General features: G+C 45.1%; 1 protein-coding gene across 1 annotated transcript in view; it reads right to left on the reverse strand.

Moving 5' to 3' along the window:
• Positions 1-545: 545 nt before the first annotated feature.
• Positions 546-22,715, reverse strand: part of CMTM6 (CKLF like MARVEL transmembrane domain containing 6) — a 42,826-nt gene continuing 20,656 nt past the window's right edge. The window contains exons 2-4 of the mRNA XM_083188656.1: positions 18,473-18,649; positions 13,734-13,832; positions 546-2,914 (exon numbers count right to left, since the gene is read on the reverse strand). Coding sequence (XP_083044782.1) covers positions 2,747-2,914; positions 13,734-13,832; positions 18,473-18,649 — 444 coding nt within the window. The 3' untranslated portion in view covers positions 546-2,746. The remainder of the gene's footprint in view (positions 2,915-13,733; positions 13,833-18,472; positions 18,650-22,715) is intronic.

Here is a 22,715-nt window from a genome sequence, read left to right on the forward strand (position 1 = left end):
GGCTGCTCAACCTATTCAACATTCCGGGGGAATCCTCTCTGTCAGAGGACGGTGAGGATGCCCCCAAACGGCGAGGTTCGCGGCTAATGCAGGGAGCTTGCTGCATTAAGCGGTGAGCCTCGTCGTTTTGGAAGCCGCACACTCCGTTTCCACCTCGCTGTAAAAACCCAGTGAGGTGGAAATGTCGTGTGCAGAGGAATGTGAATACTGACCCGCAAGCAATCAGCACTGCTCCCCATCACAGCTCGCCAGGTGGCATTGAATATATCCCTAACTGTCACCTTTAGTGGCTTAACCAAACCCCACCCCCCCACACACCCCGCAGCCTAACCCTCCCTCTTCACTGCCTAAACCCAACCCATGTGCTTGTTGTTTAGCCATATAAGGTATTTATAGGCTATCCAGCAGGTAACATGTTTAGGAAGGGATTAACTATGCACATGTTCAGTTTCTTTCAAATATTTGGTATAAATATGATCAGAGATGAATCAACCATACATACAGTACTGACTATAATCAATGCACCTCATAATGAATGAGACGAGAATTTACACTGTTACCTTTATTCAGTTAGTCTTGATTACATATCAGTATATTTTGTTTACAGTGTATAATTACACAGTGATTAAAATCTTTAAAAAAATATTCAATGGTAAAAATAATTATAGATAGTAAAACCATTGCATAGTGAGTGAAAGTATAGAAGTATATAAACAAACTGTGCCCTTAAATTCAGATTCATCACAGTGTAAAGGGCACAGTTAAACATTTCATAAGGCATTAAACAAAATGCAAAATTACAAAAGTACAAAAATACATTATAAATGGGATTAAGTTCCTGAAATTTCCATTATTCTACTAAAAAGTAGTTAAAACCTTTAGTGCATCCAATTAGCCCTGCAAGTCACACTTATCAGGTATTATGGGGTCATGTACCTCAGGCAGGCAAAGCAATATCCCTGATAAGCAGCCTTTAGATACCCATTACTCTGTGATACACATGGGTCAAGAAACTTATCCTGGCTCCCATAAGTTATTGCCTGAAAACGGATCATTTACTGTACAGTCAAAATATTTGAATGGCCTGATAATGACAATTGGTCAAAATTTTGCTCAAAAAGCCAGTTCTTACTGTGCTGTAAATTACCACCGTCAATAGGGGATAACCCGCTTCGTTAAACTAATTGTTTTTATTTACACCATTTAAAAAAACAAAAAAGTGACCAAGAGAAGGCAGTCTTGTATATGTATAAATATATCCAAATATCTAGTGATTATTTCCCTTTACTGAATAAGCTTTATAGTTACAGATGGGTTTACGATTGTATATTCCAACTTTTCTTATGCAGCGATACACCGGCTGACTTTATTATTGGCCTTTTGTTTTTCATGGAAAACCTGTACAAAAATATTGTAATAACGCGAGAATAACAAAGAACTATAACAAAGGCAATGCAAAGCGATTTTCTTTAATGCCTTATAAAATCTATTTTCTTATGGGGGAGATTTATAAAACCTTGGAAAAGTGTAGTTGCCCATAGCAACCAATACGTTTTAACTGTAATTTGTTTGACCACAGTCTGTAAAAGTACATTTACAATCTGGTTGCTATGGGCAAGTTCATCGGTTTAACTCATTTCAAGATTTGGCAAATCTCCCTCTATATCTTTAAATACAATTTTGTTTATTATAACAAACTATCACTTTCATTTAACCTCGTGTGATACATGCAGCCTAGCACTGTAGTCCAAAAATACACAAGATCCTGACATACTGGTTGAAGAGGAATGCTTTACGAGGTTATTAAATATTGGGTGGAGCGGGCTTTCTAGAGAACATGACCATATTTGCAGTTATTACCAATGCTCTGATTGGCTGCTTATTGAACTATTACACAGCTATCACAGCCCAATCCCTAAAGCTCACCAGCACCTTTCCTTCCTCAGAGCCCTGGGCTCTGCACCATTATCATTTACATCCAGCATCATAATGAGATTTAGCAAGCGCTTACATTAATAAGGCCGATTACGGCACAGTAGGAATACATATCTACAGAAGAATGAGGCCTTACAGTCCAATGGCCTGACATACAAGAGGGAGATCATTTACGCCACAGGTCTTCAACCTGTGGCCCTCCAGATGTTGTGGAACTACATGTCCCAGCATGCCCTGACAGTTTTGGCATGCTCTTATAGGAAAAAATGTGGCAATGCATGTTGGAACATGTAGTTCACAACATCTGGAGGGCCACAGGTTGAAGACCCATGATTTACGCTGAACTGTAAACGTAGGCGGTAACACTTGGATACAATTGGTGATCTAAAATACATCACTAAAAGAGGTAAATTACACTGTAGTCTAATAATGTATGACAGACCAAAACGGATCATTTAATTTTTTTCAACAGCTTTTTAGAACGATTTTAGATTAAATATTGAATAAATAATTAAAAGGTTTGATCTAAGAATGGAAAATGGCAAAGCATCCGATTATTAAAATGACTAACAATATGAAAAATGATTTTTTTTTTCAGATAGGTCCAATAGTGGAATACAACACTGAAACATACATATTTAGCATATGTGTGATGCAAACTTCTAGTTGGACCCATATACCATTAAAATGTATTATATGCAGCAAACCACTGGATAGTATATTATAAAGATATAATGTTGGTTAAGACAATAAAAACACAACATGTTTCAGATATGATCCCAAGATCTTCCTGCTCCATCAGTCACAGAGATTATGCATTTTCTGGTCCAACATCTTGAATTGGAGAACGTAAAGGTTCATCCTCAGGCCTGGCCACTTGTCCATTTGTTGTATTTGCACCATTTGGCTTTATGTAGTCACTTCTCCACATGAAATAACTTTCAATTAAAAATGCAAAAGCTGCAAAAAACCCAAAAATCTGAAAAATAAACAAAGAAGAAGCTATTAAATCAGGCTTGAAAATATAAAAAGCTTCATTACTTTGGGGGATTCATTACTTAGCATTTGGGGATGCTAAGAAACACCCCACATCCCGGATCTTGGATGTGAATAGATCACCCAATCTAGCATATGGATACCAATAAAATACCAAGAGGCGCTCAAATCCGTACTCCATGTGTGATACAAATGGCATGTACCATAAAGTGAGGTAATGGGTCCAATTCTCTTTTTAGAAGTATAGCTCATATAAAAGGGAAAAGAAAAAAGGGTATATAGTGTAGTATGTCCAATTTCAACAAATCCCCCAGTGTGGAAAGCTTTAGGGAAAGGGTGGCGTACCCCATTCACAATTGGATCAGATGTGGTCAAATACATAAAAAGTATCTTTAGCTGCACCCCGTGAGCTAAACACAGGTGGACTATACCATAGAAATGTAGATATGGAACCAAACTTTAGGAAAAGTTCATACTGTACTCACACAGCAAGAATGTTGAGACTCTCACATAGATGTTTCTTTAATGGTGACCGTAGCGTGATATAAGGTCACAATCTCTACAATCCTCCATAGCTGGCTCCTCTGTGCGGACTGGAAGCACAGAGGAACTGCAAGATTAAGGGGGGTATTCAATCCCAGCCGCTATTTGCGACGGGGGACATAGCGGCGACCCCCTACTAGCGACATGCCCCCATTTCACGGATTGTCAAGCGGGACATTGAATCACGCCTGGCGATATGTGTTCGAACAAAACAAAAATGGGCCAGGGTCATGGCTATAGGCCCGGATCAACAGTTGCGAAGCCGGGATTGAATACCCCCCTAAACCTCTGTGCGCCAAAAAAAAAAAAAAAAAAAAAAGCTGTTTTAAATTATATTCATAGTGTTTACATGGGTGACCTGGGTTTAAAATCTGGTACTTGTGTATTATCAGGGCGCCCAATTTAATGTAAACCGTATACAATATCGCATCCGATTTATCGGCCGATTTGATCTGCTATGCTATTTAGTGGCCAATTTGCGGCCGTTTTTTTGCAGATTTTCGGCCATTTCCTGCCGATTTGCATGCTATTCCATCCTTGCACACCCCCAAATACTATGCGATGTGATTTTCGGGAAAATGCCCCTGATTGTACAATTAAATATCACATAGCATTGCATGCCAGTAAGTGGCATGCGATGCAATTCGCAATGTTAAATGCACCCCCCTTTTCAACATCAACCCAAAGCGTGGCGATCAGCGGCGGTACGCGTCCTACGACCTTTTCATACCCCCACTATCCACGCTGGCGTGGAGTCGATTTTAGATAGTGTGGCAAGTGCAGCGAGCCCGCGAGGGGATGTGGATTACTGTACATTTATTCCGCGTCCCCTCGCGATGCTCGCTGTGCTTACCACGCGAGGGCTCGGTGGCTCGCTACGCTCGCCACACTATCTATAATAAACTCCGCGCCGACGTGGATATTGGGGTATGAAAAGGTCGGAGGACGCGTAGCGACGCCGCTCGCCACGCTTTGGGCTAGCGTTGATAGTGGGGGTGGCGTTGAAAATGGGGGTGCATTTAACATTGTAAGTACAAATAAGGGTGCTTGTACAATTAAAAATCGAATCGCATCACATGCCGCTATATTGCATGCGATGCCCTACGATGGAAATCGGGGGTGTGCAATGATGGAACAGCATGCAAATCGGGCGAAAAACGCTAAAAAAATTTCGGCCAAAAATTCGCATCTGATTTTCGGCCGATTTCGTGGGCGCCCTGATAATACACAAGTACCCAAAATCCCAGTTGAACCCAGGTCTGCAATGTAAAAGTGATACTAGTCATACTGAAAGACTGGGCTGCTGCTAAGAGGGAAATAATACATGAATAACGCGGTACAAAAATATAGCCATTATCCACTCATTTATATAATAAAGGATGACTTATCCAATAATATCACCAATTTATTAAAACTGACACAAATTCACACATTAAAAAGAATAAAATACTAAAGTAATATTAATTGTCATTAATTGACAGCATGCAAAGTCACTGTATTATCTCTTATATATTTAGCCAGATCTGTCACTCAACCCCTGTGGAGAAAGTTCCTGTGTAGAACAGTTTCACTTTCATGTGTCTGACGTTCCACCCCCTTGACATCACCTCCCCCCGCCCAGCCAGGGCTAAAGTACACGCCCACCATCCACCATTACTCCACAGCCACCATCCACCATTACTCCTGCACATCCCTACCCTCTGCCAGGACCCCCGCGACCCCGCGATTCGCGGGACCCCCCCGCGACCCCCCCCTCCCGCGATTTGCGGGACCCCCCCCTCCCGCGATTCGCGGGACCCCCCCTGACCCCGCGACCCCCCCTCCCGCGAATCGCGGGACCCCCCTCCCGCGATTCGCGGGACCCCCCCTCCCGCGATTTGCGGGACCCCCGTGACCCCCCCTCCCGCCATTTGCAGGACCCCGCGATTCGCGGGACCCCCGCTTTCCACCCTCCCGCAAGTCGCGCGACCCCCCCTCCCGTGATTCGCGGGCCCCCCGCGAACCCCCCCCTCCCGCGATTCGCGGGCCCCCCGCGAACCCCCCCTCCCGCGATTCGCGGGACCCCCGCGAACCCCCCCCTCCCGCGATTCGCGGGACCCCCGCGACCACCCCGGTATCTGGACTATTGTTAGACAGCACTTACATCGACACCATTAGTTCGACACCTCTATAGGTCGACATGGTTTTAGGTCGACATGTCATTAGGTCGACATGTCATTATGTCGACAGCTCATTAGGTCGACACTGCCATTAGGTCGACAGTGTCTATGTCGACAGTCAAAAGGTCGACATGGGTTTTTTCACTGTTTATTGAGCCGACATGTGCCGACAGGTGGTGTTTCATGCCCTACTATCCACTAGGGCGTGGTGGGAGAATAAAATAGTGTGCCGAGCGCAGCGAGGCACCGTGCCCGAAGCATAGCGAGCGGCTGCGGTACACTTCAAACTGTGTCCATGTCGACTGTGTCGTCATTTCGACCAAAAAACAGTGAAAAAACCCATGTCGACCTTTTGACTGTCGACATAGACTCTGTTGACCTAATGGCAGTGTCGACCTAAAAACATGTCGACCTAATGAACTGTCGACCTAATGAGCTGTTGACATAATGACATGTCGACCTAATGGTATGTCGACCTATTGAGCTGTCGAACTAATGGTGTCGATGTAATGGCTGTCGATGTAAGTGCTGTCTAATATCCGTCCCAGACCCGACCACCCCCTCCCGCGATTCGCTGGACCTCCGCGACCACCCCCTCCCGCGAAACGCGGGACCCCAGCGACCCTCCCGCAAATCGCGGGACCCCAGCGACCCCTCCCTCCCGCGAGCCCACTCCCACGATTCGCAGGACCCCTGCATCCTCCCCTCCCGCGATTCGCGGGACCCCTGCGACCCCCCCCCCCTCCCGGCATTAAAAGGGCCCCCCGCGACCCCCCCTCCCGCGATTCACGGCACCCCCCCCCCTACTATGATTTGCGACCCCCCTCCCGCAATTCGCGCCGCCCCCTCCCGCGATTCACGGAACCCCCCGTAGCGCCCCCCCCTCCCGCGATTTGCGGGCCCCCTCGGCACTTCTCGCGATTTGCGACCGCCCCCTAATTCACACATTCGGGGACCCCACCTCCCGCGATTCATGCCCCCCTCACGCAATTCACGGCACCCCCCACACCCCCCTTCCTGCGATTCGCAACCCCTCACGACCCCCCCTCCCGCGATTCACGAAACCCCCCGTAGCGCCCCCCTCCCGCGATTTGCGGGCCCCCTCGGCACCTCTCGCGATTTGCGACCGCCCCGTAATTCACACATTCGGGGACCCCCCCTCCCGCGATTCATGCCCCCCTCACGCAATTCACGGCACCCCCCATACCCCCCTTCCTGCGATTCGGAACCCCCCACGACCCCCCCTCCCGCGATTCATGCCCCCTCCCGCAATTCACGGACCCCCACACCACCCCCCTGCGCCCACCCTCCCTTGATTCACGCCCCCCTCATGCAATTCACGGCAACCCCCCACACCCCCCCTCCTGCGATTCGCAGCCCCCCCACGACCCCCGCCTCCTGCAATTCATGACCCCTCCCGTGATTCACGGACCCCCGCACCACCCCCCCTTGACTCACGGCACCCCACGCACCCCTCCCGCAATTTACGGACCTCCGCAACCCCCCCTCCCGCAATTCACTAACCCCGACAACCCCCCTCCCGCAATTTGCGGACCCCCCTTCCCACGATTCAAGCCCCCCCGCCCACGATTTGCGGACCCCCGCCCCCTCCCGCTAACCGCGGATCCCCACACACCACCCCCCTCCCGCAATTTGCAGACCCCCCAGACCCCCTTCCGGCAATTCCACCCTCCAGCGGACCACCGCGGCCCCCGCTCCCGCATTTCACGTACCCCCGTGACAATGGGGGATCCTGTGCCACCACAAGCAGGTACCGCCCCTAGGTGGGAAATCCGGCCCTGGCTGCCGCACTGCAGGTTTCCCCACTGCCCTCTGCACCAGCGCCACAACTTTTATCAATGTCTTGCCCACATACCACTATTATACAGCCTCCTGCTCTCATGCACGCTCACTCCCTCCCAGTGGGAGGAGACGCTCACCCACTGCCGGGAGCTGCATACTGTCCCCCACCCTCCTCCAGTTCTAGGGATGCCCATCGACCATCAATGATTTTCAAATAATCGATGGTTTATGGCCGATGTTGAATACTTTTGCCATCAATGTGGGAGGACACTGCCCTGCCTCCTGTTCTCCTGCCCCGTAACTTCCGCCAGTGGAGACCCGCTCACCCTGTGTTGCCCACATTCCCCTATCATGCTTTACCGCCCAGCCTCCTGCTCTCATGCACCCTAACTCCCACCCAGTCGGAGGAGACACTGACTCCTGTATTTCTGTGCTGCCACGCTGGACCCTCACCCACTGGCAGAAGCTGCACAGTGTCCACCACCCTCTTTAGTCCCCCGTATGCCCACACACCCCTATCACTACCCAGCTTCCTGCACTCCTGAACCGTAACTTCCACCACTGGGTAATCGCTGACGCTGTGTTGCCCACATACCCCTATCATGCCTCATATCCCAGCCTCCTGCTCTCATGCACCCTAACTCCCACCCAGTAGGAGGAGACACTGACTCAGGGCCACCATCCGGTACTCCTGTGCTGCCACGCTGGACCCTCACCCACTGCCAGAAGCTGCAATACAGGCATCTTTCATACAATTCTAACCATATTTCTCACAATACAAATGTTCACAAATTAAGGGGCGTAGCCCCTTACGCCGGTGTGAAGAGCGCCCGTAGGGCGCGATGAATCACCTAGTATTGTAATACAAGATGACAAGGTGCAAAGTACAATAATCAGTGTCCAGGAACGAAGGAGTAACGTTAGCAACATTCTAAAAGTGGGTTACCTCAAGTGCTGTGCTGGGGCCACTTCCTTTTAATATATTTATTAATAACTTTGGTGATGGTCTAGTGAGCAAAGCTCACATTTTTGCATATGACTCTCAACTGTAAGGCAGTGGTTCCCAAACTCTGTGCCGTGGCACCCAGGCGTGCCTCAGGACACTAGCAGGGATGCCTTGGATTGGTGGTCCAGGACGAACTTAAATTATTTATGGGCAATGTGATAGGTGAAACTAGTGCTTGTGTATTCAAGACATAATTTATTTGGACAAACAGAAGTAAATCTTGTCCCTTACCACATAATTGAACCCAAGAATGACATATAAACACAAATTACTTAATTAAATTCCATTCGAAATTCCTTCAAGAAACTTTTGGCCTAGGGGTGCCATGGAAAAAAAATTCAGCTTTTCTAGGGCGCCGTGATTTACAAAGTTTGTGAGCCACTGGTGTAAGGTAATAAAATCAGATAAGGATGCAGTCGTTCTACAACTTTTAACCTGAGGATTGGACAGCTAAATGGAAGATGAGGTTTAATGCTGTGTACACACGGTCCAATTTCCTTTCCGATGTTGACGATATAGTCAACATCGGATCGGCATCGGATCAACATCGGATGAAGATCGCAAGGGTTTTAACCCTTGCGATCCCGATGCGCGTTCACGTATCGGAAGCCAGAAAGTCTTGGCTGCCTAGTCTATATAGTGCAGATCTGCACTATATAGTCAAGATAGGATGCAAATCGGATGTGCCTTAAGATCCTATCCACAATCCTATCTGATCAGATCGTGGATAGGATCTTAAGGCACATCTAACGTGTGTACACACCATTACATAGATAAATGTAAAGGTGCCCATACACGTGACAATTATTGTATACAATATTGTATACAATATCGAATCTCATCCGATCTCGGTTTTGCGATGAGATCAGATGAGATGAGATCTAGTACAAAAAGTATGTGCTGCATATACTTTTTGTACTAGATCTCATCTCATCTGATCTGATTTCATCGCAAAACCGATATCGGATGAGATTCGATATTGTATACAATATTGTATACAATAATTGTAACGTGTATGGGCACCTTAAGATTATGCATTTTGGAACCAAAAACAAATGTGTAATCTATGAATGAAATGGGGTAAACGTTAGAGAATAAATGAAACCAGGAGATGGAGATAGAATTTAATAAACTGCAATATTTTGCCTGGACTTTACTAACACTACAACCTGTAAGAAGCCCATTACTGTCTGCACAATGTTACCAGTGTCCATTGCTACAGAACAGTTTGTGGTGAAACTAGGTGGTGCCTTCTTTTTCATATGGGAGCACACCAAATATATAGGAGATGCTATTATCTGTTTAATAGTCTGGTGTCTGTGATCTGTCTAACCAGCGCCTAACAGGATACAGTCATTAGGTTGGCATTGGGTCGACAAATGAAATAATCGCCATGGCTACGGTCGACACAAGCATTAGGTCGACAGTGATAAGGTTGACAGTCAAAAAGTCAACATGCGCTTTTCATGGTTTTTTTTAAGTGACATGTGCCAACAGGCGGTATGGTAGGGCATGAAATACCATGTGTCGTCACATGTCGCTGAATAAAAACCATGTTAAAAACCCATGTCAACTTTTTGCTTGTGTCGACATTCCAACCCCGTCTACCTTAGCCATGACGACCTATATCAGATGTCGACCTAAAGCCTGTCAACCTTCAGTGGTCAACTCAATGCATGTTGGCCTAAATCGGGCCGACCTAATGGCCCATACCCCTCCTAACACACGTGGACTAAAGGGCAATATTACATCAGAGTGATCAGGATACAAATTGAACCACCACCATCAGAAACAGAGAATTGGTCACATTAAAATGTAATCCTCCGAACCCCCAGTGCCCTGTGATTCCCGGACACTGATAATCCAACATATTTACATTGGAGGTAACCCCCTAATGGCAGAAAGTTTCCCCTTTAATCTTGGACATTGATAATCTGGGATGTTCTCATTGGACTACAGGAGGTGCCCCCTTGATTCCTAGGCAGTGATTATTATTTGGCAACGTGTACTTTGCACCATATCTTATAATAAGAGACCATATTATATTTTAATATTCCAAAATTTTCCATTGGGAAAAATAAGCTTCTTACTAACTAAACAATTGCCAATTTCATATTACTTCTGTAATTGGTGTGTGTGTGTGTGTGTTTCTATGTTAGTTTTAATACATTCTGTGTATTATAGAAGCCATCCTTCTTTTTACCATTTTATTAATATGTTTTGCCTCTTACCGCCATCACAGGCTCCTTAAGTATTTACCAATATGGTGTGAATAGTCCACAAATACACATATAGCAACTAATCAATCATATATGCACACTTTGATCTCTATAGAACATGATACAGTAACCATAAATTACATTAAAATATACTGATAAAAGTCAGCCCAACCAACCACAGAAAATCTTCCTGAGAAAGTTACATATGCTACTGCTTGGATGGCAGAAAGTACAAGTATGCTGTAAGTGATAGAACTCCAAGCAACATCCTAGAATTCTATTGGAAACTGCTTTGTTTGGGACTCCACTACAAAATCAAGAACAATGGTGAGAAATACACTGGGAACCAGGAAAATGGCATATTGATTAGCATCGGGTCCCAGCTAAAATAAAGTTCAGATACTAGACTATAATCTGTACACATAAAAGTGAATAATTTCTCTGCACATCATCTCATCCTATCTTTAGCAATGGGTGACAGATGGTGCGGAGAATGGGGATTCCTAAAATGTATCTGGAACCGGTATCCAGAAAAGCGAAGGAGTGCTGCATCCTTTTGGCACTTGTATCTGTAATAAGTACACGGTTCATAAGAATGCTTGTAATCGGAGTAAAGCTGGGTACACATATATACAATCGTCGGGCCGTTCTTCCAATCTGGGGGCAAACGGCTGTTCGATTGTATAGGTGTGTACGCTGTCCCAATTGCTGCTGTGCGACCGATAAACGGCCAAAAACGCTCTTGGCCGTCCACGGTCGGTCGGTCGAAGGTTCTTTGCTGCTTAATATTTCATCCGACAGGACGGCTCCATATCGGAACAAAAGTGAAGTGTGTACGCACCTTCGATCGATATGCTTGACAGTTTGACAAAGCACGGTGGTATGCTGCATTATGAGAGACCCTGTAACCCTTTGCCTGCTGTTTTAACTAATGTGTGTTTAATGCCTCACTGCTCAACACTTTAGACGCATCACTTTAAGACATTAATCAATGTTGAAGTTTTAATAGTGTGTTATGGTGCCCTGAAAAGAGCTTCCAGCCCACTCTATTAAAACTTCAACATTGATTAATGTCTTAAAGTGATGCGTCTAAAGTGTTGAGCAGTGAGGCATTAAACAGACATTAGTTAAAACAGCAGGCAAAGGGTTACAGGGTCTCTCATATACTTCTTCTTGCGATTGTTTGGACGGGAGTACATCGGACGTCGCAAGTAAAATTGTACATATGTGTACGCGCAGAACGGTCGTATGTTTTGGACGGCCGAACGTGTATTCGGTCGATCGAACGGTCGCAAGAAAAAGGAAATTGTACATATGTGTACCCAGCTTAAGACATATTACCTATGTCAGGGTTTCCCAAGCTTGGTTCTCAACATACCCTAACAGTCATGGTTTTATTGTTGCTTCTAGACAGATGGAATGAAAACATTAATGAGATATTAATTATCATAGATATCCTTAAACCCAGGATGTTAGGGTGCTTTGAAAACTGAGTTTGGAAATCCCTACAGTGCTCTACAGAATAGTAACCATTGGAAGAAAGTATTACGGCAATGATAAATCAGCGGGCGAGGGACAATGGGGAGCTGGGCATGGTAAGCTGTCAAATAGGCAGCGGGCAGGGGGGCGCTGGAGAGCCGGGCAGGGGGACACAGAGGCAGCACGCGGGGGGACGCCGGTGAACCGACGAGGGAGCTGGTGCTGCTGGGCAGGAGGATCGGTCACTCTGCAAGGAAAAAAAAAAAAAACAATACAAATGAATGGGCAGCCAGTGATTGGCTGAGAGCTCCCTCAGCCAATTACTAATTGGCTGAGAGCTCTCTCAGCCAATCACTGGCTGCCCATTAATTTGTAATGTTTTTTTTTTCCCCTTGCAGAGTGTGTCCCCGATCCTCCTGCCCAGCAGCACCAGCTCACTTGTCGGTTCACCGGCATCCCCCCACGTGCTGCTGGTGTCCCCTGCCTGACTCTCCAGCGCCCCCCCTGCCTATTTCACAGCTTACCATGCCCCCCCTCCCTGCAGCTCCCCAGCATCTGACTCTGCCCGGCTCTCCCCCTCCCGGAGGCTGCACATAAGATTTAGGAAATCTTATGTGCAGCCGGTCCGACTGCACAGGACCATGCATCGGATCGGAGGGATGTCAAAACATGCGATTTGGGAAGATTTCATGACCCGATTCATCCGAATCGGGTGAAATCGTGCCCAAATCGGATAGTGTATGGGGGCCTTTTCGGGAAAAGTTACGAAAGATTGAGATATATATATATATATATATATATATTTTTTTTTTAAATGACTGGTATCAAAAAGTACATTTTTAAAAATGCACACCCAGCATTTACTGCTCATCGGTTTTGACGGTCATTTAATATCCAATAATACCCATTCAAACCCCTATACCACAGCAGATCACAGGGCAAACTCACTGTTAATCGGTCCCAAACCTCTGAGCCTAGGCAGGTATTGGAAAATATGTGTAACCACTGTGTGGGGTTCACCACATTATGGGGGTGGGGTGTGGGCATTGGTTACTGCTATGGCAGGGGGATTACTTGCTGTGTGTCCACAACTATGGTTCAGTGGTTATATGAAGAAAAAAAAAAAAGGGGGGGACCACAAACAGTTTTTTTCATTAGTCACCATATAAATGAATTATGGGGATGCATGAATTACATTTAGGGTATGGAGTGATCTGGGGTATGTCTGACTATGAACTGAGGGTCAGCACATAGTAACAATAGTGTAAGTAACTTTAAAACATGTAACATTTTCATAACTAGTTTTATACATTTTAAATATTTATTTTGTTATGGAATTGGTCTGACAGCCTGTTTAACATTTACCTTTAACTTTCTCGTGTCAAACTGTAGCAAACTCTTACAATGAGTATTGTTCTTATTAATACACATGGTGTATGTAAGAGTTTACCAGTTCTCAATATACTGCTTATCGCTAAATGTATTTATTGCGTTAGTACGGACATACAATAAAATAATGATATCCAATATACCGTCCCTTCTTCTGTAACACATTATTTTGACAGATAATTAGTGCATAAGAAAACCACTTACCACAGATACTATTACAAGACCATTTGATTCCATTGTAGCCACAAATGAAATGGAAGCGATTACAAAGAGAACACCAACACATAGTGTGATCCAAAAATCCTGCAAGAGAAATGTTTGTAAATCAAATAAAACAACTTTCCTCTAGGTGGAGCTCCATGATCTGTAAATATGCAGTTTAGTACATAAAGTAGCAAACCTAAAGTTGCATTATACCAGGAAGGCAATGGTTTACAGCGAATAATAATCATTAAAAAAAAAGTGCACTCAATTGGTGTTCTTGCATATAATTTGCTTACATTAGAAGTTACAGCAGTAAATGTAACAGCCTGTGAGCAGCAGGGTATGGATTGTATGGTTGACCTAAAGATGGTCGAGAGTCATTAGGTCAACACCACTCGGTAGATATACTGCAAGGTCGACATGGGTCTAGGTCTAAATGGAACAAGCTTCACAGGTCATTAGGTCGACACAAGCATTAGGTCGACATGGTCTAGGTCAGCGGTCTCCAACTTTTTTTGGGGTGTGAGCTACTTGCAGCAAAATAAACCACCCGAAGAGCTACCAAAATGTAAAAAAAATTTAAAAATTCTGCATATTAACCAAATAATGCCATTTACACATTATGCCACACACTGTAATGCCCCTGACACACTATGCCACATACATAACGGCGCACGCCAAAAATTGGGTGTAGCCACATGCCACAGGGGGTGCGTCCAATAAAAATGGGGGTGTGATACACATATGCCCCCAATAGTGCAGTGCCAGATATACATATGCCCAAAAAGTGCAAGATACACATATGCCCCCAATATTACCAGATACACATATGCTCCCATGGTGCCAGGTATGCCCCCACAGTGCCAGAAACAGCAATACCCCCACAGTGCCATCTATGCCCCCATAGTGCCAGCAACAGGTATGCCCCAGAGTGCCAGCAAGGCCCCCACAATGCCAGCTAGTATGCCCCCACAGTGCCAGCAAGTAGTATTCCCCCACAGTGCCAGGTGTTTCCCAGCAGCAGTACACTCACCATTGTTGCTGCTGCTACCGGGGAGAGGACAGTCCGTTGTCTCCCTGCAGTGCAGTTTCGCCGCCACTGCTTCTCTTCTCAGGGAAGGAGAGCACAGCACACCGTGCGTCTCTCCTTCCCTTCGCTTCCTTGTGACTGGGCTGTCCGCCAATCAAAGCTCACAGCCGGCTCCTGATTGGCTGCTCGCCTGCGAAAGTCACAGGGATGCACAGTGAGGGGTAGGAGAGGTGCGCAATGCGCTCTCCTCCCGTCAAGCTCAGAGGTAGAAGGCGGGCGGCAGGGAGAAGACGAGGAGGGCAGCAGGGAGAGAAGGGTGGCAGAGTGTTCGAGCCACCCGATTCGCTGCCACGAGCTACCGGTAGCTCATGAGCGACGGGTTGGGGACCACTGGTCTAGGTCAACAGTCAAAATGTTTTTTTTTACAGTTTTTTTTTTACCCGACTATCGACACAGGCGACATTGACACAGGACTTCCCCTTCAGCCTAGTTTTGTCTTTTAAATGATTGCTACTTTAATGCTGCCCATACACTTATGCTACTACAATGCTGCTCTCTGCCCGCCCTCTCCTACACCGCCAGAGGTCCCTCCGGCCCACTCTCCCCAAACCCTACGCCGCTGAAAGCATTCCTTCCGCCCCTACCCGCGGATTGCATTCAAGCGATCGCATGTGGTTAAAAACCATATGCGATCGCTTCTGCAATTCAATATTATGTGCAGCACATAAGATCTATAGACGAGACATTAGACGGCGTGCCTGCGCGTCCCTTAAAAATGCATACAATCATTGGATTTATCATCCGGATGTGGTCTAAATCGAATGATTGCATGCAATATCTCACAAGTGTATGGGCAGCATAAGACTAATGTTGCCTTTTAAATTATACATTGGCCAGGCTTGCTGAAAACCCGCTTATGCCTGCAGTCCGCTAGCTTACACATACCACGCAGTATATTCCACGCAACATCTACTGGAGACTATTTTTTGGAAGAAGCAAAGTCTCTACAGCAGGGGTGGCCACACTTTTGTAACCCAGGACCTACTTTTTGTACACTTACTGGCGTGAAATATTCCATCTCCCAGTGCAATATGCCCCTTACACATTATGCCACATGGAATGAGCCAAAATTCACATTATGCCACACGGAATGAGACAAAAGTCTTTTATGCGGTGGGACGGAGGGGAAAGGAAGTCTCTTTGCAAATTTAAGTTCATACCAGTTGCTGCCTGTGATGGAGTTTTGTGCCCCCTCCCCCCTTAAAAAAAATATATATTTTTTATTTATTTTTTTAAAGGGGGGCACAGTCGACATGGACACAGTTTCAAGTGCACCGCATCCCCTCGCATCACTCGCCATGCGTCGGGCACGGTGCCTCGCTGCGCTCGGCACACTATTTTATTCTCACCACGCCCTAGTGGATGATAGGGCATGAAATACCGGCTGTCGGCACAAAAAACAGAGAAAATCCCCATGTCGACCATTTGACTGCCAACCTAGACATTGTCGAACTAATGACCTGTCGAACTAACGATCTTTTGACCTAGAACCATGTCGACCTTTTCCTATGTCGACCTTTTCCCATGTCGACCTAATGGGTGTCAACTTTATCACTGTCGACCATCATGCTGTAGACCAAATGACCGCATCCCTAGACTGATACAGTGCCCATGCTAGACTATGTTGACATAGACACCCAAAAACACCCGCTAACAAATCATGTACACCTTTTGCTTGTATGGAACTTTTGACCATGTGACCTAATGCATGTCAGCCTTTTTTCATGTGTTGACCTTTTGACTGTCAACCTAATAATCTGTAACCATTTGGATGATGGTGCACTATGGTAACATAACTTCTTGCAAATGCGAACTCTTTTCTAGACTGCATTAGGATCTATCTACATCTTGTTAATAAATAATGCATTCGATTAGACTATTTCCCAGGTGCTCAGTGTTAGGCTTTGTGTGGTAAATCTTGCTTAGGTTCCAGGCGAAAAGTATAGGTGAAAATGGGGAAATCTTCCTGTACTCCCCCAAAAAGACAAAGATAAAGGATAACTGTATAGAAGTTTATTAGTTGACATAATATGGGGTTCTTAAATGTGTGAAATGGTTGCTATAGTCAAAATAAAATAAAATTTTAAGCCACTTTAAAAAAATAAATACATTTAAAAACCCCAACAACACACCTGCAAGCCTAAAAATACCCAAGAACTTGCGTCAGTATTGGCCAAACTTCTAAGGGCCTATTTTTCATCAATGGGGGTTTCCCATTGGTTCAGAACCAGGTCCTGACATTGTTTACCATCACATAGGGATTTTCCAACTTGTATCCTTCTCACAATATGCTATAAAAACAAATTACATTTAATCTATGGAGAATTAAAAGGGGAATTTTATTTCAATTAATTGGACAGGTCCCTTTTTGCGAGTCGCGATGAAAACGGCTTTCGCATGAAAACTCTGCTTTTATTAGACGAATTGACTAATTCCTCCTTAGTTCATAGAACTCCTCAGAATATTCTGAGCTAAAGGAATTCTATTAGTGGAAAAATGTTCTCCAAGCTAGAAATAATTGAAAACATTCTGTGACTGCCAAGCACTGACCGACAGGATAAAGAATTAAATATTTTTTCAATTATTTTGCATATTTATGGTTTTAATTTTTTTCCACAATTAAATTCAGCAAATAGTAATTCTACATAATGATGTGCAGAAAAGGTCATGTTTCAGCTAGGACGCTGCAAAAGGTGTGTTACCCTGTCTCATTAAAGGGATTCAATAATAATTATTATTCTTCTTCAACAGGTATAAAATTCAACTACAATGCCATTATTTGGAGGAAGCAAAGCTGCATATGAACCATCATAATTCTTCCTTGAAGTCCATCAAATGTTAAATTTTTATCTTTGAATGTTTTTTAGGTACTAGTTTCCTACCACGGCGCCCATCGCCTCGCAGACCATAAGGCATACGATGGTATGCGATGCGATGTTACGCGATGTTATACAATTTTAAATTGTATACCATCCACTATGGATTGTATGCCATATACAATGGTAAAATTGTATAAGCACCCTAATGGGTGTTTTCAATGTTAAATGTGCCCCCTACAAGATAATTAATTGCATAAGCACCGTAATGGATGCTTGCTATGTTAAAAGCACCCCCAACACTACCCCCACTATCAACGCCAACCCAAAGCATGGCGAGCACAGCGAGCCCGCGAGGGGCGGCGGTACGCGTCCACCTTTTCATACCCCCACTATCCACGTCGGCGAGGAGTTGATTTTATATAGTGTGGCGAGCGCAGCGAGCCACCGAGCCCGAAGCATGGCGAGCCCCGCAAGGGGACGCGGAATACATGTAAAGTAATATGCGTCCCCTCGCGGGGCTCGCCACGCTATATAAAATCAACTCCACGCCAACGTGGATAGTGGGGGTATGAAAAGGTCAGAGGACGCGTACTGCCTCCCCTCACGGGCTCGCCACGCTTTGGGTTGGCGTTGATAGTGGGGGTGCATTTAACATTGTAAGCACCCATACAATTAAACATCGTATAGGGGCTTATACAATTTAAAATCGCATCGCATGCGGGCATATGGCATGCGATGCGATTAGATGTCATACAACTTAATATCGTGGGCGCCGTGCTAGGAAACAAGTACCGTTTTTTATTACATTATTGTTAGATAGGAATACTCACAATTTTCTTGAAACTCTCAATGTTGATCTTTGTATTTAAAGGTGAGCAATATATGATGAGCATGAGGATGGAAAGCAACACAGCGCTGCAACTGATAAACTCAAAGAAGTACAGCCCTCCGCAGGTGTTGCATGTACTAATGACCTCTTCACATATGAATGCCACCGAGGAGAGCACCTAGGAAAGAAATACATTGTCAATTATGCATACATTAACTTTGATGTTATTTCGTTGTTCATTCATTTTTGGGGGGGTTAATTTGTAATTCAGGCACCGCGAACAACATTGCCAACAAAACAGAAGTCTGATACAGAGCTGCAATCTATTATATATATCTATATATCTATGTATGCCCTGATGAAAAGAAGTTAAACTTATTGAAACGTTGGCTTAAGAGCGCCGGACGTTGTTTATCTATATCTATCTATATATATAAAAAGCGTCCATCAGGGCTGACATCGTACAAAGAGACCCATATGAGAATTGATTAATATAGTATCATAACAAAAATAATAAAACACAAGGTGACCTGTTCATATCACGTACCATATGTAATATCATGAAGGGAATAAGGATACATTATAACGAGCATGATGCACTTTTGGAAAGGGTATGGATATATAAAACTAATAAGCCAATGGGGTGATTGAATTGTTCTTCCAGTTACCACTAAATGGTGCCCAACGAAACAATTCAATTGTTGCTCCATTCCAAGGACACATTTGAGCTTGCACCCCCCTGAGCTGGGGGTGAACAGCACAATTAACCCCTTCCCGACATTTGACGTATATATACGTCATGGCCGGGATGTACTTCCCGACACATGACGTATATATACGTCATGACTTCAAAGTGCCACTGCGTCTAGAGATGCAGTGACAGAGGGACGATGTCTGCTGTCCCTGACAGCAGACATGTCCCTGCATGCCCAGGGGGGGCGGCGATGCCGCCCCCCCCGTCGGCGATCGCTGTGATTGGCTGTTCAATGTGCAGCGTTTTCCTGTGTTACCGGCGAATCAGACGCCTGGTAACACAGGTGTCAATCACCGCCGGGTGTGAGGGGGCATGAGGGGGTCATCGGTGACGACGACACCTCACCCCACCTGCCCCCAAGGCTGTGATTGGCTCGTCGGACCGACGGACCAATCACAGCCAAGGCGCGCCATTTAAACTAACGGTGACTGCGCTGCAGACGCCATTCCGGTCTGGAATTGCGTGCAGAGCGGTCACCGACCAATCTGTCGTGATTTACATACCTGATCCTTGCCTGATACTTACCTGATCACCGCTGGTAGCGTGCTGCCAGCAGCTGGATGCTTCCTGGATCTTGTGACTTCCTGTGTGCTGCAGCTGCAGTGTCATAGAGTCCAAGATAGTGATAGATAGTGAGAGATAGTGACAGAGTGATAGAGAGTGATATATTTTGTGTCTGCTGCACCCCCTTTTGTGCTGATCACTATATCTGAGCTGATCAGCAACTTTTTGGGGGTGCAGAGGTTTTTTTTTAATATATATACACCTGTCAGTTGCACCAAAGGTTGTGCTGCCTGTGCAACTGACTGCTGCCCCCCCTTTTGTGCTGATTAGTTTAAATTAATTAATCAGCAACTTTTTGGGGGTCCAGGGTTTTTTTTTTAATATATATACCTGTCAGTTGCACCAAAGGTTGTGCTGCGTGTGCAACTGACTGCTGCCCCCCCTTTTGTGCTGATTAGTTTAAATTAATTAATCAGCAACTTTTTGGGGGTCCAGGTTTTTTTTTTTATATATATATACCCTGTCAGGTTGCACACAGTTGTGTGCCTGCTGCCCCTCACTGCTAATCAGTGTTCACTGATCACTGCATCACTGATCTGCAGTTTTTTTTTTTTGGGAGAGTGCAGAGGGGTTTTGTTTTTACACCCACGTTGCTTTTGTGGGTGTCCTGTGGCCGCTGAGCGCTGATCAGTGATGTACAATCACTGAACAGCATTTTTGGCACAGGGTTGATATCATTTTTTTTCTGCAGTTTTTTTAAATTTTTTTTTTTTTTTTGGAGAGTGCTGTGGTATATTTTTTTTAATTGTTTTTACACCCACGTTGCTTTTGTGGGTGTCCTGTGGCCGCTGATCAGTGACGTACATCACTGAACAACATTTTTGGCACAGGGTTGATATAATTTTTTTTCTGCAGTTTTTTTAAATTGTTTTTTTTTTTGTTTTTACACCCACGTTGCTATTGTGGGTGTCCTGTTGCCTTTGAGCGCTGTTCAGTGACGGTCGTTACTGACCAACATCTGTGCTCAATTTTTGGCGCAGGACCTTTTTTTTTTTTTAACCCCTTCAATTTATTTTTATTTTTTTATTGGGATCAAATTCCTGTATAAAGTATTTTTTTTTTCTGCACTACATACACACTACACACTACATACCCCCCGTGTTGAAATAAAGTTTGTACCCCCCCTACACTATACACGTGTTGAAACATTACACTTACAGAAACACAAAAATAAAAATGACATCCCAAATGTCATCCCAGTCATCCAGAAGAATGTATTCAGCGGAGGAGGCATATGCCATGCTTGCCTCTGACTCTGACACAGCCAGTGATGCAAGCGGGGAATTTGAAGGATTCGTCTTAAGCTCCTCTTCCTCCTCTGGTGATGAGGGACCCCCTCAAAGACGCCCCCGTAGAGCAGCTGAGACCCCCCCCAAATGATTGATCCCGTATGGACCCCACCACCAGACAATTTTGAGCCCCAGGTTCCTGAGTTTTTGGCCATCCTAGGAATCCAATTTGATTCAACAGGTCTCAAGAGAAATTGACTTTTTCAAATTATTTTTCTCTGATGATTTTATAAATTTAATGGTGGACCAAAGTAATTTATATGCCCAGCAGTTTATTGCTCAAAACCCCACGTCATCATTTGCTAGGTGGACCCCTGTAGATGCAGTAGAGATGATGACGTTTTGGGGTCTGGTGTTACATATGGGCATAGTTAAAAAGCCAGAAATTAGGCAATATTGGAGTACAGATGTTCTGTACAGCACCCCATTTTACCGTATGGCCATGACTCAGACTCGTTTTGAAGCAATCCTTAAATTTATACATTACACCGATAATGCACAGTGCCCACCCAGAGATGATCCCACCTTTGACCGGCTATTCAAAGTCAGGCCGGTCATTGATCATTTCAGTGCCAAATTTGCAGAGATGTACATCCCTGACAGATTTATTTGTATCGACGAGTCCCTTATACATTTTAAAGGAAGGGTTAAATTCTGCCAGTACCTTCCCAGTAAGAGGGCAAGGTATGGCATAAAAATGTATAAACTGTGTGAAAGCACCTCAGGGTACACCCACAGGTTTAGGGTTTATGAAGGGAAGGATTCAAGAATTGAACCGCCAGAATGCCCCCCCTCCCTCGTAAGTGTTAGTGGAAAAATTGTCTGGGATTTAGTGCACCCCTTCCTGGATAAAGGTTATCACCTCTATGTGGATAACTTTTACACTAGCATCCCCCTGTTTAAGGCCCTTGGTTCAAGAGGTACAGCAGCTTGCGGTACTGTGCGCAAGAACCAAAGAGGCCTCCCAAAAACGCACATTGCCCAAGTACTGAGAAGGGGTGAAAGCAGGGGAATATGCACCGAAAATATGTTGTTGGTCAAATATAAGGACAAGAGGGATGTCCTTATACTGACAACAATTCATGGAGACAGTACCACCTCCATCCCTGTACGAGGTACCAGTACCCACACCTCAAAACCTAATTGTATCCTAGATTACAATAAGTACATGGGCGGAGTGGATCTTTCAGATCAGGTACTGAAGCCGTACAGTGCCCTGCGGAAAACAAAAATATGGTACAAGAAGCTGGCCGTGTATATCATCCAGATGGCACTGTATAACGCTTAAGTGCTATTCCGTTCTACCAGCCAGAGGGGGATATTTATGCACTTTCAAGAGGAAGTCATAAAGGGCCTAATATTTGGGAACCAGCAGGCAGAGGGCCCCAGTACTTCTAGTACTGGCCCCCGTATTGTACCAGGGCAGCATTTTCCGAACGAAATCCCCTCCACTGCAAGAAAGGGCAGGACACAAAAAAGGTGCAAAGTTTGCTATAAAAAGGGAATAAGAAAGGAAACTATTTTCCACTGTGAAACTTGCCCCGACAAACCCGGCCTATGTATAAAGGAGTGTTTTAAAATATACCACACATCTATGGATTATTAGGTTCATCATTTCACCGTGCTTCGGGGGTCTT

This window comes from Crinia signifera, chromosome 5 (genome assembly GCF_055691185.1).
Source record: "Crinia signifera chromosome 5, ASM5569118v1, whole genome shotgun sequence".
NCBI classification, from domain to species: domain Eukaryota; kingdom Metazoa; phylum Chordata; class Amphibia; order Anura; family Myobatrachidae; genus Crinia; species Crinia signifera.